General features: G+C 38.6%; 2 protein-coding genes across 2 annotated transcripts in view; one reads left to right on the top strand and one right to left on the bottom strand.

Moving 5' to 3' along the window:
- STRN (striatin) overlaps positions 1-9137 on the top strand; it is a 73826-nt gene extending 64689 nt beyond the window's left edge. The window contains 1 exon segment of the mRNA XM_074818283.1: positions 51-9137. Within this exon segment, the coding sequence (XP_074674384.1) occupies positions 51-220 (170 nt within the window). The 3' untranslated portion in view covers positions 221-9137.
- Positions 9138-11804: 2667 nt separating this feature from the next.
- The window catches only part of VIT (vitrin), a 56713-nt gene continuing 53302 nt past the window's right edge, over positions 11805-15215 (bottom strand). The window contains exon 19 of the mRNA XM_074818284.1: positions 11805-15065. Within this exon, the coding sequence (XP_074674385.1) occupies positions 14887-15065 (179 nt within the window). The 3' untranslated portion in view covers positions 11805-14886. The remainder of the gene's footprint in view (positions 15066-15215) is intronic.

Below are 15215 nucleotides of genomic sequence, written 5' to 3' on the forward strand. Positions count from 1 at the left end.
ATGGTGGCAGACATGAGAATTATAAAGAAAACTGTTTCCCCTTTCTTTAGGTCATGACTGTTCAATTCGCTTGTGGAATCTTGAAAGCAAGACCTGCATCCAAGAATTTACTGCTCATCGCAAAAAATTTGATGAATCCATTCATGATGTGGCATTCCACCCCTCCAAATGTTATATTGCCAGTGCAGGAGCAGATGCCCTGGCTAAAGTGTTTGTATGACAGAGTGCTTCCCTTTCAACTCTAGCTTTGTATATATTTAACCAGCTGCACAAAAGAGAAGAGGAGGGCATGAGTCTTCTTACCCTGCCCTATAATTCAGAGAATGTTTGTAAGTGTTTAGTTTTGCAGGGTGCTGTTTTCTAAATTGACGTTTGTTCTGGTTTCTGTGAGCTCAGCTGGTGCTGAGAGCTTGGAAACTCTCAGTTTCAAATAGTTAAAAAACAAAAGAAATGCTTTTATTTCAGAGGGTGTGAATTTTCGTCCAGGCAGGCCTTGGGTGAAACTAAGTCTATGTATTCTCTATTAATAAAATGGAGTACTGGAAAGAAGGGGTCTAATTGCATCAGGGAGTAGGAAAAGAGGGAAACTTCCTAGGATGCTTCTCATTGAGGAATCTTAAATGTACTTAAAATTAAATCACCTGGAAAAAGTGTCAGTTCACATGCTCATTACTGTGTCATGGGAGAGGCACTTTGTCATCCCTTTGGTATTAATAAAGTAGATCTTGTTCAAGGACCAGTAGTGGATAGTTAATCTCAGCCACCTCGCTGCTAGCCTAAGATAAATGCGATTAAAGGAAAGCAAATTACTAACATAAATTAAAATGCAGTAAAGTTTTTGTTACATCTTCTGTGTTATACAGTAAATATTTAGTTTGCAAAAAAATTTATATAATTTTTTTAAAGACTATATTAGCATGTGGCTAGGAGCTGAGCCTTTAGTCTAGTCCCAATTAACAACAGACTGAAGCAGTCTGTATATATGGTAGTAGCAGATTTAACTTATTCAGATTTATAATGCTGTTTGTTCTTGGAGATCTGGCACAAGAAATTATCACAAAGTTTTCCAAAGAAGCTGTCCTACAATTTAACTGTCAAACATTCATCTCCTCTTTCTGTTCCTGTTAAAAAGGGTATCATTCTGGGCATTAAGGGTAACAGTGAAATACTACTTTTGAGGGTTAAACCTATACCTGATGCTTTGTGTGAGTCCTACTAGTGCAATAGGTGGGAACTATACAAAGTTTCATCAGTTTTAGAAATTCTGCTACTTCTAGAGGTATTTCCCAACTTCACCATTTGTGGAACTTTTAAATTTGTCCACTTCACTGGGCATATTGTGTCATTGATTAGGTTATCTGAAAAATGAGTGCTTCTTGTAATGACTCAACAGATGTGCTTTGTTTATGTATTCAGAGCTTCTCTGTTGATTTGAATGACAAATAACTTTTAATCCGATCTTTTAGTCTTTTTATCCCTTCTTAAAGGGAGTGGATTCTTCTCTATTATGTGTCATCATCAGAGTTATTACTGCTCATAAACCTGAAGTTGGTGTTTTCCTCTAATGGGAATGGAAGGCAGAATTTCTGCTGGAGATGATTTCTGGCACTGTTGTAAGTAGGAAAGAACCCAATCTGCATACCAGCCTGAGGTTAAGACTGGAAACTGATAAATAATCTTTACCTTTAAACTGACACTTTCTAAAAAGGAGTAATTGAAAGACACCAACGTAGGGTTTGACTGTGTTGTTTTTAGAGTGGCATTTGGGGATGGGACCACATTTGAAGCTGATCTCAGAGTTTAAATCAACTATATTATGTAGGATAAAAGGTTGACCTGTGCTGTTTGAGCCTGCAACACATTATATTTACTGCTAAAATATCCTGGAATATCTTTTATTGCTGAGAATATTCAGATATGTCACTTCATGATATTGATATGCAATATATTTCCGTAGATAAGATTAGAACTTTTACCATGAAACAGATGACTACAATAGTAATTCAGATTATTTAGTTTTTATAAAATGTTTTGGTTATGATGGAAAGGGGGAAACTTGGCTGCAAAACTGAGCATTCAACTTTGTGAGAGTTCTGTGTACTTGACTCATATTCTTTCAGTGTCATTATTTTATTTCTTTTCGAAGAGGAAATTACAAAGATTTATTTGAAAAATTCTAAAAGCTATGTATATTATATATGTGTATATATATTGTAAACATGTATTAAATGTGTCTAGTAAGGGAAGACTCCATGGGTGCATTTTAATGTTTTAGTATTAAGAGTTCTCTTCAGTTTGTGTATACAAAAGGATAACGGTGTGAGTATGAAATGAATGTTGTGCTTTCGCTTACACAATACAATATGTAGTTACGGTTGTTTAAATTGCTGTACATAAAACTAATAGGCCGGCATGCTTGTTTTTAAAGACTGTCATTCTGATTACAATTGGAATGTAAGAAGTGGCTGATCAAATGTGAATTGAAAGATGTTTCCTTCTCACTATTGAGCTCTTGCTCAAACCGAAAAGTGATTTTTTTAAAAGCTGGCAATAGCTAGAGGATGAGGTGCCTTTAAAAAACAAAACAAATGTAGCCTTACAAAGAGGTTGTGGAGTACATATATTTTTGTGCAAGTCTTCATAATTGATGTCAATGTCTTTTTACTGTACTTGCTCACATACTTGTAGGACTGCAGGGGATTGTGCATGAGCCTGTCAGATCTTCTGAACATCATAGGAGTTAGGGGTGAAAAAAATACTTAGTTTATATAGTCCACCTGCTTGCTAAAGCAGGGTTGTAGACTTGTGCATTTTAATATTGTCTTGGCCAGTGAGGTTTGTATGTTCTAAAGAATTAGGCTTCCTTTTGAAGATTATTTCAGTGATTACATCTCACTGACAGGAGGACTTAGATGATGTTTAGTAGTTTTTTGTAACTTCATGTCAGTATTCCAATCCATGTTTTGTGCCATTTTACAGATTTCTCATTGTCTGTAATTTGGAGCCTGCATGCACACACTGGTTCTAGGTGTGTATTTCCATTCCTTTCCACTTTCTTCGAGCTATTTCTTAGTCTGCTCTTTTTACACAACTTTTTCTTGTTTTCAGCTTTTTAGCTCAGTTCTCAGTATCTTGGTGCCCACAACACCATTCCACATGCATGATTCATTGGACTTAGTCTGAAGATCATCTGTTAAGTGTTGATTTTGTTCGGTTGGTTTTTTCCTCTGTAACATAATGCTTTTGTGTAGGAAAACCACAAACTTCTGGTCTTCTGGCTAGTGTCTCACAAACCCAAATTGTATTACTTTATTTCTGACAACTGTTTTAAATACCTTTGAGCATTGTTGCTTCTCAAGGTTCTTCTTCACTTTCAGTATGTTGTTATGATTCTTTTGCAGCTAGATACTTACTTTCTGTTTCATGATCATCCTGAGTTTTACAAGCTTTGAACTTCTGATCTCTGAGGGCACTATATTATTTTTATTTTTCCCTTTTATGTGCAGTTCTTCCTGGTTCAGTGTAATTGGAAGCTTTCATGAATGTGATACATACATCTGTGGAAGATGCAAACAAAACTGGACCTAAGCTTATTCTTGCAAAAAAGCATTTTTGCGGAACATCAGTATATGGCATTTTACTATTACTGTTTTTCCCGTATCTAATTTACGTGGTACATTTTTTAATGGTTAACTCATATAATTTTTTGTGTATGTTAGCCTGTGCTACTGATTTTGGTTTTACTAACTAATTTGATGGGAAAATTTTCAGTCCGTCCTTAATGTTGAAAATTGGTCTGCTAGGTTTAAATACTCTAATTTTTATTTTTAACTTACTTCACTGTGCTGTTTGCTTTCACGTATTTGATTCAGTTACCAAAATACTTGCACAGAATGATTTGAAATTGTCTGGAAGAAGCTCTAGGTATAATTATATTGTGGAAAACATTTTCTTCACTCTTATAAAAATCCTGGTGTCAGTATTTATTTTTGTGTCTCAAAGAGAAAACTTTTGACATACCACATAAAAGATTTTATTACTTGTAAGATAATCATCCAATGAATATTTTGGGATCTCATTCATCTTTATTTTGATAAAATATGTTCTTAGCAAGAAGCCTGTAGAACTATATGCCATGTACTGTAGGTTATTTTTTAGGTCCTATGTTTTCAAATAACATTACGTTAAAGCAGTCCCATATGTAATATGTTTGAGTAAGTGTGTGATGTTCACCGTACAGCTTTGTGATTAGCTCATACAACACTATTTTGCAGTTGTGAATTTAAAGTAACCGTAAACTTGTCCTTTTGAATAATATGTAAGAGATAAAGGACTTAGTTACACCAACTTTTTCAGTACACCTGTTTGATCACATGTGTGTCCCCTTTCCCTACTTCCTTCCTCACATTTTAACAGTGTAATTTTGGGGACCAGCAACTTCCATAAACTGATGTGTCATTTGAGCAGTGTTTGACTGGCAGAAGTCTTAGTCCATCCCAAAGGAAACAAAAGATTAAAAAGCAGGCATAACCATCAGATAAGCAAGTTGGGGTTTTCTTAACGCCTTTCAAGGTGTGTATTTGGAAGCCTTTGCAGGCTGTGGTTTGGCAGTGTCTTTGCAGACTGTCCTGGGGACCCTGCTTGACACCTGTGTGAAATAGCTAGTAAACCTAGCAAAACCTAGTAACGTGGGTTGAAAAAGGAAAAAAATGCAGCCATTGAGGTTGTCCCTGTGCCTGTACAAGAGACTGTAGCAGTGTTCTCCTTGGAGTCCTCTTTGAAGCATCAGGTTTGCAATCTAACACAAGTAATTTCTGCAGCGTGGGAGTCCCTGCAAATGGGATTATTCGTATTTTTACTCTGAAGATCTGTAGGCAGCAGTCATTTGGATTGTGTGCTGAACAGCACGGGAAGCAGAGAGACCATTTGCTGAATTCTGTAGTGGACAGATAGTAGGTTAAATAGCCAGAATTGATGTGCCCTCCATGTGACTGGTGTCATCACAGGAGAATTCGGCTGGGGAGCAGTGCAGAGTTTAGCCTGATGGTATCAGAAAGGAAAGCATTAAAAAGTTAGAGTAACAAGTTTAGTGAGGCTTTCCCATAATGGTTCTTCAGATTTATTCATTCGTCCATTGGTTGCAGGCTGTATGAAGGATAAAATCTAGTATATACCCAGATTCCAAATTACGCACTCTTGTGTCAAAGTAAAAGGTAGAGATTGTTCACATTTCAAAACTATGTCACTTTAGATGAGGAGATGGCAAGAGTTTTGTAATAGCTTACTACTTAAATTCTAAGAACAGACCTTACTCTTCTGCTAACATAGTCTTCATCTTGGGAAGCCAGTTATGCAAAGATAAGTTCTTCAGACACTGTAGTGGGACTGCTCTTTTGCTTCTGGATAAGCATTTATTTAAAAACAAAATTGCAGGACTAAGATTTCGTCTCATGATATCCATTAGTATTGAACCAAAGCCACAAAATTTGGGAAACAGAGTAGACTTTTAGGCTTGTTTCTCATTTTTCTTTTTTTTTTTTTCTTCCCAGTCATAATCTACGTATTTAATATATGTTACATACAGTGTCACCTGTCTGATTCACTTCATATTAAATAGCCCATTGTGTAAAAAATACTCCTTCAGTCCTTTCTCATACAAATAAGATGTGAATGGGACCAGTGGTTCCAGGTAACTTGTGACTCACTTAGCATGTATCTCTTTCAGTTTTCTAATGGGTGAGCTGATAAGATTCATGGAGATAACTGTGAAAACATGATGCTGCTTATAATATAGCATTTAAAAACATTCTGAAATTTGTGACTGTTTAGTGGAAATTGTTTTGGACTACAGTGTTAAGAATGAGGAAATCAGAATATGATAGTAAACCACTCTACATATGGTAAATTGGTTTGTATAAGATGTTGCAATCTTTGACATGATAATTTGAGTTTTCTTGGGCATCTGCTGTTGATGAGCATTGTAGGGATGCTCAGTGTAGTGGTTAGTATTGAGTGACACTGAGGAAGCAAAGATTTCCCTGAAAAAACTATTCAGATGTTTCAGGAAGCTCCCTTTTTCAGTAAGGATGTGAAGGTGTTGAGCATATTTTATCTAAATCTGATACTGTATTTAGTTGAGGAGGGTTACAATAGGTGAACAGTCTTGACTCTTTCATCATCTTTAGTGTCTTTAAGTTTACAGACGAACACCATTACTGAAACGAACAACCTGTAAACTGCTAGTCAAAACCTCCACGATGTTTCTACTGAGCAGCAGAGAAACTGATGAAAACTGTGGTGTTAATCCATCCAGTTATACAGGTTTTTTTTCAAGAAATAACCCACATAGTAAAAAATAGTATTACATACAACAGAGCAAATGAACAAACACCTGGGAAGTGGGGAGGGACTAAGATGACTTCTGTGTAACTGGTCCTTGCTCAGGCAAGTGCTCTTGTTCAGCTGGTGAGACTAATCCCAGGAGGGAGGATGGTGGGAAATAAGACCTTCAAAATGATGTCTCTGCCTGTTCTAATGAACATACCTGTTGTGTAGGTTATCTATCTTGTTGACACCTGTTTTTTTTTTTATCTTGCCACTTTAAATCCTTCTTTAAGCTCTATTTTCTGAGAATCTTAAAATCTCATCTGCAGTGGAGTCTCATTCCAGGGTAAATTTCATAAAGGACTATTGATTTTTCTCTTAGTGTTTTTTGAAGGGTGGTGGTGTTTCACCCTGCCCTTCCCACCACCAAAATGCTGATTTGTACCTCCTTATTCCCACTTCAGTTAATTCTACCGAGTTATCTCTTGCCCTACCTGCTGACTTAATTTTGCCGCTCTGCAGTCTGTTGTGAAAACTTATGAAGTGCTGTATCACTTAAGATGTTTTTGAGAATCTGAATTCCACTACAGAAGGTGTAAATCCAGTTGAATAGTACAATTTGTGGGTCTCAACTGGTTCATTGTTAGAGAGATTTGTTGCTAGATGACAAAATCCAAACTATGGCTGAGCTAAAAAGGCATTTAATAATAATACATGCTTTTTAGCCTAACTTTCCTCCTGGTTTAGTCTTGATTGTGGTATTATGTGTTAAACTAGTATCACCCTGCTTGTGCTGCCAAGCCATGCTGTGATCCTGGGAGGTCACATCCATGTTTAAACCATGCCTGCATGTGTGTTTTTAAGCTGCTCAAAGCCTTGTGTTGACATGGTTCTCAAGCCCAGTCTTCTTGCATTGAATTGCAGGCTCCCAAAATTACTTCCTTGATCTTTCAAAAAAACCCTTGGTCCTTACACTAGAGTATTAGACTGGGACATTGAGAAAAGATTTATGCAGCTGAATTTGTATTATTCTGAAAGGGAGGGGATAACTTGTTGCCAAGCCAAATATTTTCGTTATTTTTGGATTACTTACTAAAAGCAGCCAAAAACATTGTATAAGGGAGAAATGATGGACTTCAAGCTAGTATTTTTCCATTAAGAATTTATTTTTTTATACTTCCTGTCATCAAGATATAGTGCTTCTTGAATGTAGCTTGTTTTCAGATGTATGGCTCCTAGACTTGTTTCCTTGCAGTCAGACATCTACAAACATGCATAGGTTTTGCAAACTGTCTCATATGTGTTAGCACTTTTTCTGGAGATTCAATCTGAGCATGTTAGCTAATAATTTCTTGTACCTTTATAGCCCAAGCAGACTGAAAAGTGGACTTGTGCTATGTTTTCCTTGAATCATGCATCTGAAAAAACTTGTAGAAGAAGATCAGTGATGAGAAGACTATTGTTGCTGTAAAATTTTCTGTTGACATTTGTCAGCATATCTACGACTTGCGTTGTATTTCATATAAATATCTTCAATTGGTTACTTTTAAAAGAAACTGTCAGGTTAAAAGAGACAAATTTCTCTGCCTTATAGATTGTAGTTTGGACATTTTTTGTTGTTGTTATTGCTTGTATTAATACACTTTTTTCCTCTCTACAAGAATAACTATTGAACTTAGAGTTACCTGACAGTTCTCTTTTGGAGAAGACACCACAGGTGATAACCACTTAAATGTTAGTAATTACAGTTGCTCCTCTTCTGTTTTGGATCACTTCCATGACAGATAGTTGATAAGAAAAGGCTACTGTGACTGATACATAAATAGCTAAAGGAAATTAAGATTCCCCTTCAGATTTATGCTGAGGTTATGATTTTGCACGCCAGTTTTGAATGACTACTTTGAAACAATGTTGGGCTTCAAGTGTCTTGCAGAGTGGTGGATCCAAATGAGAAATACTCGTTAAGTAATAGTCTGCTTGTCAGTTTTTGTGTATGGCTCAGTACAAGGCTGTGTCAGAATTTCAGTACCACCAAATTACGTTGTTTAAATGCTACTGTCGTACAAAAGTGAATGTTATTTTAAGTGAGAAATTCTGTTTTCTAACTTGTGAAGGAAATAGTTTTCTTGGGAGTGAGCATCCATAAATTCAATGTGTTTCATTATTTCAGAAAGGCTTCTTAATCATGGAACATGAGAAAAGTGAAAAAGTGATTTGTTCTCCAAAGATTTGATAAGCATTTATTATAAAAAATATAAATTTTGCTTTAAATGAAAATGCTTCTTCAAACACTTTAATATTATACTTCTTACTAAAATTCAGTTGTTCTAAATCCTGGATAAATATCTAAAATGGCAAAGATAGAAAATTCAGAGGGAGATTATTTTGAAATATGCCAGTATATTTTTGAGCTTCTCAATTGCAGCCCTGAATTTTCTCTTTTTCACTGCAATTCATATTTTGTGAAACTTCTTGGATAGGTTATACTGAAAGCTATATTCACTTGCCTGAATAAGTCCAGTAAATATTTTGTCATTGTCATTAAAAATTATATAGATCTGCTTATGTTAGTGTGCCGTTTAAAATGAGACCACATTGAGGTAACCATGCAGGTATTTGTATTGGTATGACAGTAGTGAAGTGGGGTAGCTGTATACTGTACCTGCATTCTGTGCTGAGCAAAATCACATGGACTTCCAGAAATAAGTAATGGTTTTTAAGAGCAGCTTTATTTAATGTTGCAGCAGCAAGTAAGTGTCATTTGTACCATATAATTATGTAAATTGGGTGCTAATAAATACTATTTTTCAACATTTTGTATTCTGTTCATAATTCTGCGTTTTATCATAAGAAGTGTGTTTTCTTGGAGTGTGTGCTAGGAGGGGGAAGTGCACTCTGACAAGTAGACATGCGTTTGGAGGGGCATGAGCTAACTTCATGTGAACTTCCTTTTGAACTGTTCAGCGTGTTACCACTCTCAGTAGTGTCTCAGTTTTTCTGTTCTCCGTATGTCTAGGTTTTGTACTGCTCTGCCATCTGGGCACCGTTGGCGCCCTACATCTTTCTGTGCACTGTTCATGGTGTGAACAGACACGCAGAGTGGGTACAGTGCTGTTGTGCAGGAGCTGGTGTGTCAGCGGTGCACTTCCTGGGGAGAACATTCATTTAACATAGAAATAAGCATGTGGTTCTGCCCTTGGGGAGAGGATGAGGGAGAGCACACCACACATCACAGATGGTAGCCGCGTTGCTACGGGAAGATGCTCGGAACGGCACTGTTGAGGGGGTGGTATGGGAACCTACACAGAACTGAGCAGAACAACTTGTTAGCGGGTCCATCCTGTTTCTTCGAAGCTTGTAGGTGGGATAAGTGAAGTTCTCATCTCCTCTCCATAGTAGGTAAAATAACCCTTCTGATTTAGTCCTACTCATCTTCCCTCCTTACAGGAAAGGAGGAATTGCTTTATGAAATGGCAATACAATTGCATTCACCCCAGTGTTCCACCTCCAGAGAGGGGGGTCAGTAGAAGATTCCTGAGGTAGGGACAAAGATTTCATGAACCATGTAGGAATGACCCTCCCACATGGGAGGCCTTCCTAACATCCTTAAGGGTTTGCCTATGAACAAGACATGTCCCCATAATGATTTGGGTGTGGGAAAAGTGACTGTGTTCTCTTCAGCAATATGGTGCAACTTTTAACTACTATTTCTCTTTGCGCTTAAAAAGAAGTAATTTCTATGAGTGAGTGTTGGAGTTCTTAAACTGCATCATCAGAGGTTTTATTAGAAATAAGAGAAGGGGTTAGTCTGGTGTTAAGAAAAATAACGTGTCTCTTGCCATTCAGTATGACTGACAGCTGATTGTGAATGATGTGGCTGATACAGTGCTAAAACCTGTGATACCTCCCAGTTTAAGTTTTTAACAAGGAAAAAAACCACTACGGAATTTGAGGCACTCAGCTATACAGGTGTACACTTGCAATGTTTGCAGTATGTAGGTGATTTACCAAATGTAGATGGCCTGGTACTAAGACTTCTCAAACTGAGATGGGAATGGAAGAGAAAAGGGATCAAGCTGTTTCCATAATGTTGCTGATGGGTGGAGAAAAATGACTGGAAGAATGATGGAGAGAGAGTGACTTTGTTCATCCATGAAATAACTTAAGGTATGTATACCACAGAAGATTGTGGTTCGAGGTCATATTTCTGATACTTACCGCTTGCTTTGACTCGTCAAGTAGATAATGTGGATAATTTTCTGTGGAGTTTACAGGTAGGGTGTTAAATCCACTAAGGACGTTTAGATTGGTTTGGTCCTGTCTGGATGCTTAACCCCAGAGCTTTTCTTGCTTACTGGAACGGTTCCCCTCGTGTGCTGGAGAGCTGTGGGGGGAGGAATGTGAGGAGGAAGGGGAATCTTGTCTGCCTGCCTGTCAGAAAAGCAAAATTCAGGAGCTGCCAGGGGGAAACCCTCCTTTTGCTGAACCAGCAAAGCAACAGCAGCTGAGGAGCAGGAGGGCGCACACAGCAGGCAGTGCCTTCTGTACAGGGTGGCACAGGGACAGCAGAGGTGCGCAGTGTCCCATGTCTGAACCAGCAAGGTAAGATACCGCTGGGAAATGGGAGTTACCTCTCTCTGAAGAGATGCTTGAGCTTTGAATTGAATTTGGTTGTATATCCAGAATGTGAGTAGCTAATGCTGGAGTTAAAGACAAGAGGTGCTGTCACTGAGGTCCCCTAAGGCTTCCAGAGTGTGGATGTCTGTATTTATTTCCAGGTGGGTGTTCTGCACTGTGATTGCTGAGCAGTGATAAGCCACCAGCCCAACTCCGGAGTGCAAAGGTGCTTATTTCCTAGGGAGAGGGTGATCAGACAACCCCCTTCTGGCTATGTATCCAGTGACTAGTTCAGATAGCTCCCAGCCCTAGCTGACTGCCTGCCTCCAAGCCCAACCCTTTGGTGCCCTTCTATTTTGGATGCCTCAGCCAGACAACAGGTTCTACTGTACTGGTCAGGCATCTGAAACTAAGTGGACCAGCATCAAGCATCTGTACATCTAGATTCTTTTTTGATTCAACCCTTCATCTAGAAAGTGCAGGGCTGAAAAACTGTGTTAAAAAAACAGTCTAGAAAGACTGTGTTAATTTTTTTCAACTTCCAAAAGAAGTCTGGTTCCAAGTAAGACATGATCTTGCAGACTTGGGAAAGTAAATATGATTTTGATGCCTTTCAGCCATTAGACTCTGCTTCAGTGACTGATTCCTCTGACAGGTAATTTGGCGGTCCTTCCTCTGCTAGCTCACTCTTAGGCTTTTTTTCAGCTGAGCATGTAAAAGGATGACATTGAAACACGTGGGGCTTTACCAACCTTGTTAGGTCTTCCATATCCAAGTAAGAACCTCAGCTGTGTTTCAGAAACTAAAATGGCTTGGACCATATTTAGTGTTTATTTTTTAACCACATATGAGACAACATGTACTTCGCATGCCTTTGGGAAAATTTTATTGCAAAAGATACAGTAGCTCGTATTGATAAGCTCAAAAAAGCTTGTATATGTTACAGAAGGAGTTCTGCTGCTTTCTTCAAACAAATATACCCCCTCAAACATTTATGAAGATTTATAAGTAAGTTACCTTGTTTTTTAATAAAACAGTATTTAGAGACTTTAGTAGATGGCAAGTATTTTGCTATGAAAGGTAAAGGTGAAGCGGAGTGTGTTCTATCCACTTGCTTGCTTTTCTTAATCCAAGGGCGTATTCTTACAAGTTTTGAGGCTTACACTTAAGTTTACAGTGTTTATGAATAGGATATCTATGTTTAGATGAGAGCCAGATTAAACATTAAACCACTTTCACACTTTGAGATCCAACAATTTCAAGGTCATCCCGAGAAGTTAATAAAAACACAAGTTGACAACCAAACACCATACTTGTTCTGTAAACTTAAGATAAACCGTTTAAACAACAACAAACCCTGAAGTGCCCTTGACACAGAAGATAGCTCTGCAACTTCCCTGTGAAAGAGCATTTGAAAGCTCACTGTCATTTCTTGAAGTTTAAACTTTCAGAAGAAATCAAAATGCATATCCTGAAGAACACACGTAGCACTGACTGTTCTGCCCAGTGTCTCGGCTGTCTGTGCTATGCTTTCGGCAGAGCACCAGCGAAACACTGGGGAGTCTGCAGGGTACCAGTCTTCTGTGCTGCAAGAGTATGGCCAGTTAGGAAAACACTATGTGGTGGTAAGCTGTTGCATTAAAAATTAAACCACAATAGAGCAGCTAAAAGTTAAGACTTTTTTTCAGCTAGCCCCAAATTAAACCCCAAGCAAACAGGTTTTCAGACACTAAATCTGGTGTCTGAACTGAAGTCCCCAGTAAATTCAGTTTATGCATTTGAGTTTTGTCCAACCCATGTAATGTCCCTTGTTGACAGAGAAAGATGCTTTCAGCAGAATGGTAGTGAGGGGGAGGAGACGGGTAGTGGGTCAGGAGACAGGGGGTATCAGGGGTTGCTCTGCTTCTGCCAAAATCTCTATCCTTAATCTTTACTTTTTTCAAGTCAAGAGGCTATTGCTGTGGAAGTGCAGCTGCACGAATTAGTGTTAAAAACTCTGTATACAAATATATTTTGTCTTTGTTTTGCTTTTTTTGGAAGCTGGCAGTGCCCTGTGTCTTCTGTCTGGGTAGCATTATTGTATTGATGATGTTCAGTCAGAGCTGGAACTGAATGTTTCTTCTAAGAGGAAGATCTGAACCTTCCCTGTGTAAAACTGCTGTTTCATCCAGAATTGGTTTTGATAACCTCTCGAAGGACCCCAGCCTGGCTTATGTTACCACAGCAGAGAGATCATGCAGAATCTGCCATTCTCATTAGTTTGCATTATGCTTACTTAATTGGTAATTTTTGAGCTACTTCAATCATATTTCCAAACATAACAATTTAAAAAATTATGCTACTTTTATTGACAGGAAGGAGTCTCCCTTATGGCAGTTTACTTCAATTAACATTTTTGAGAATAATAAGCATCCTGGGTCATGGCTATTAAAACCATAAAAGCTATTAAAAACCTGGTTTGCAAGTAAGATGTGAAATTTGAGTTTTAATTTCTTCCCATTTCCAGTTAGTTCCACAAGCCTGACGTAATGTGGATTTGATTGATATAAGGTGCATGAACACACACGTTTTTATTGGCTCTGAAACTCCATGCCTTTCCTTTGATGACTTTGTTTAATGAACATGTTTTCTTAAATTATACTGGATGGAAACATAACCAACTGCTTCCTAATAAAAGTGCAATTCTTTTGGTCCTCTTAATGTATCACTTCTCCCCCACTGATTAGTGATATGGCTCGTTCTTCACTTAAGAAACAACTGTGTGCTTTGAATAATCCAGGGTTGTTGTAGGTTCATTTTGAAATCAATGCATAAAATGGAAGTCAATCCCAAATTTGGGAGAGGGTGTCTGTAAATGCCCAAAATGCTGCTTTTCCCAGTGTATAATACAGAACTTGAGGTAATTCCCTCTTAAATCCTGTTAATGGCCTCTTGAATAGCTCTCCTCACACTAGAGACTGCTGTAAGCTGTTCTGAACTGTGGTTTAACGATAGAGTGGTGATTCTCAAATGCTTTTCTGATTCTGAGCAACTTAAACCCACAATTTTTCTCGAAGAGTCTCTGTCCTGGCAGCTCTCTTGCAGTCCTGCAGGCCTTGAGCTGCACAAGAGTGGAGCAAGAGAGCTAAGGGGACAAGACACTTCTCAAAATCAAATATTAATGCAGTGCTGTAGGAGACTAGATTCCAGTTCCTATGTGTTGGCTGCTTTGTGGATTTGGGATGTTATTGGGGTTGACAAATGGTTGTAGGGTCCCACAGCTTGACTCTTTCCTCTTGCTTGCTTTCCAGTCTTTGGGTTTGGATAAATCTCAGTGCTTGACTTTGCACTAGCTGAAGTTTAACTTGCTGGTAAGACAGCTGTATGGAGAGAGTGCCTGCTTTTAGGAAGGTACCCAAATTTGAATTTTCATGTGTGTCATTTCCCCCCCTCCTCCCCCCCAAAAAAGTGTCTGCTATTTCAGCCCTGACCTGGGTGTCATCTCCTGGGCAGTGCCAGTGCCACATAGAGGTACTTCTGCTGCCACAGCAGCTGAGCATCGTGGCTGCTCCCTGAAGGGACCTGTCCACTTCAGGAAGAATGGGGTACATTTTAAGGAGCTTGTGTGTGCCCAAAGGTGGGAATCAGACAAGCTGAAGCTCTCTACTGAAAGCAGCTTTTCAAACAGCTCCAGTTATTTCCTCCATGTTTACTGCCTGTTTCTCTATCCATCCAAATCAGAGTTTCTGAAGCCTGCAAGGAGAAAAAAAAAAAAAAAAAAAAAAAATCAACAGTCTACACAGAGCATTATCATGCATAGGGACAGAGCTGCAATCAACCTTGCTGACTGGAAAGTGCCAGAGAAAAACACCTCCAGTATTTCTTGAACTGAGGACTGACATTACTCCTGGTGCACTTGGTGTGCCTTCAGCATGGTGCCCGAGGGTCCTGCCTTGCTCGAGTCCATCAGTTCCGTGGCTGGGAATTAAATTCTGTGCAAATGTTTTGGATGAGCTGATTAACAAAGCGGTAGAGGTTGTCAAATTCATCCACGAAGAAGGAATGCTCCTTATCGGGGTCTGTTGCGATGGCTTCCAGTTCATCTTGGGCTGCCCAAGCAACTCCAATGGAGTAAGCTATAACACCTGGAAAGAAACCCAAAGTTTAGAATGAGCATAAAAGTTGTCATTGCATTAAATCTGATTTAAGGCCAATACTGCAAACATAGTTGCCAGGCCACAAAAATGTGGGCAGTGAGTTGCAGTGTGCTCTATCTGTATAAAAATGGTATTTTC

This window comes from Strix aluco, chromosome 3 (genome assembly GCF_031877795.1).
Source record: "Strix aluco isolate bStrAlu1 chromosome 3, bStrAlu1.hap1, whole genome shotgun sequence".
NCBI lineage: Eukaryota > Metazoa > Chordata > Aves > Strigiformes > Strigidae > Strix > Strix aluco.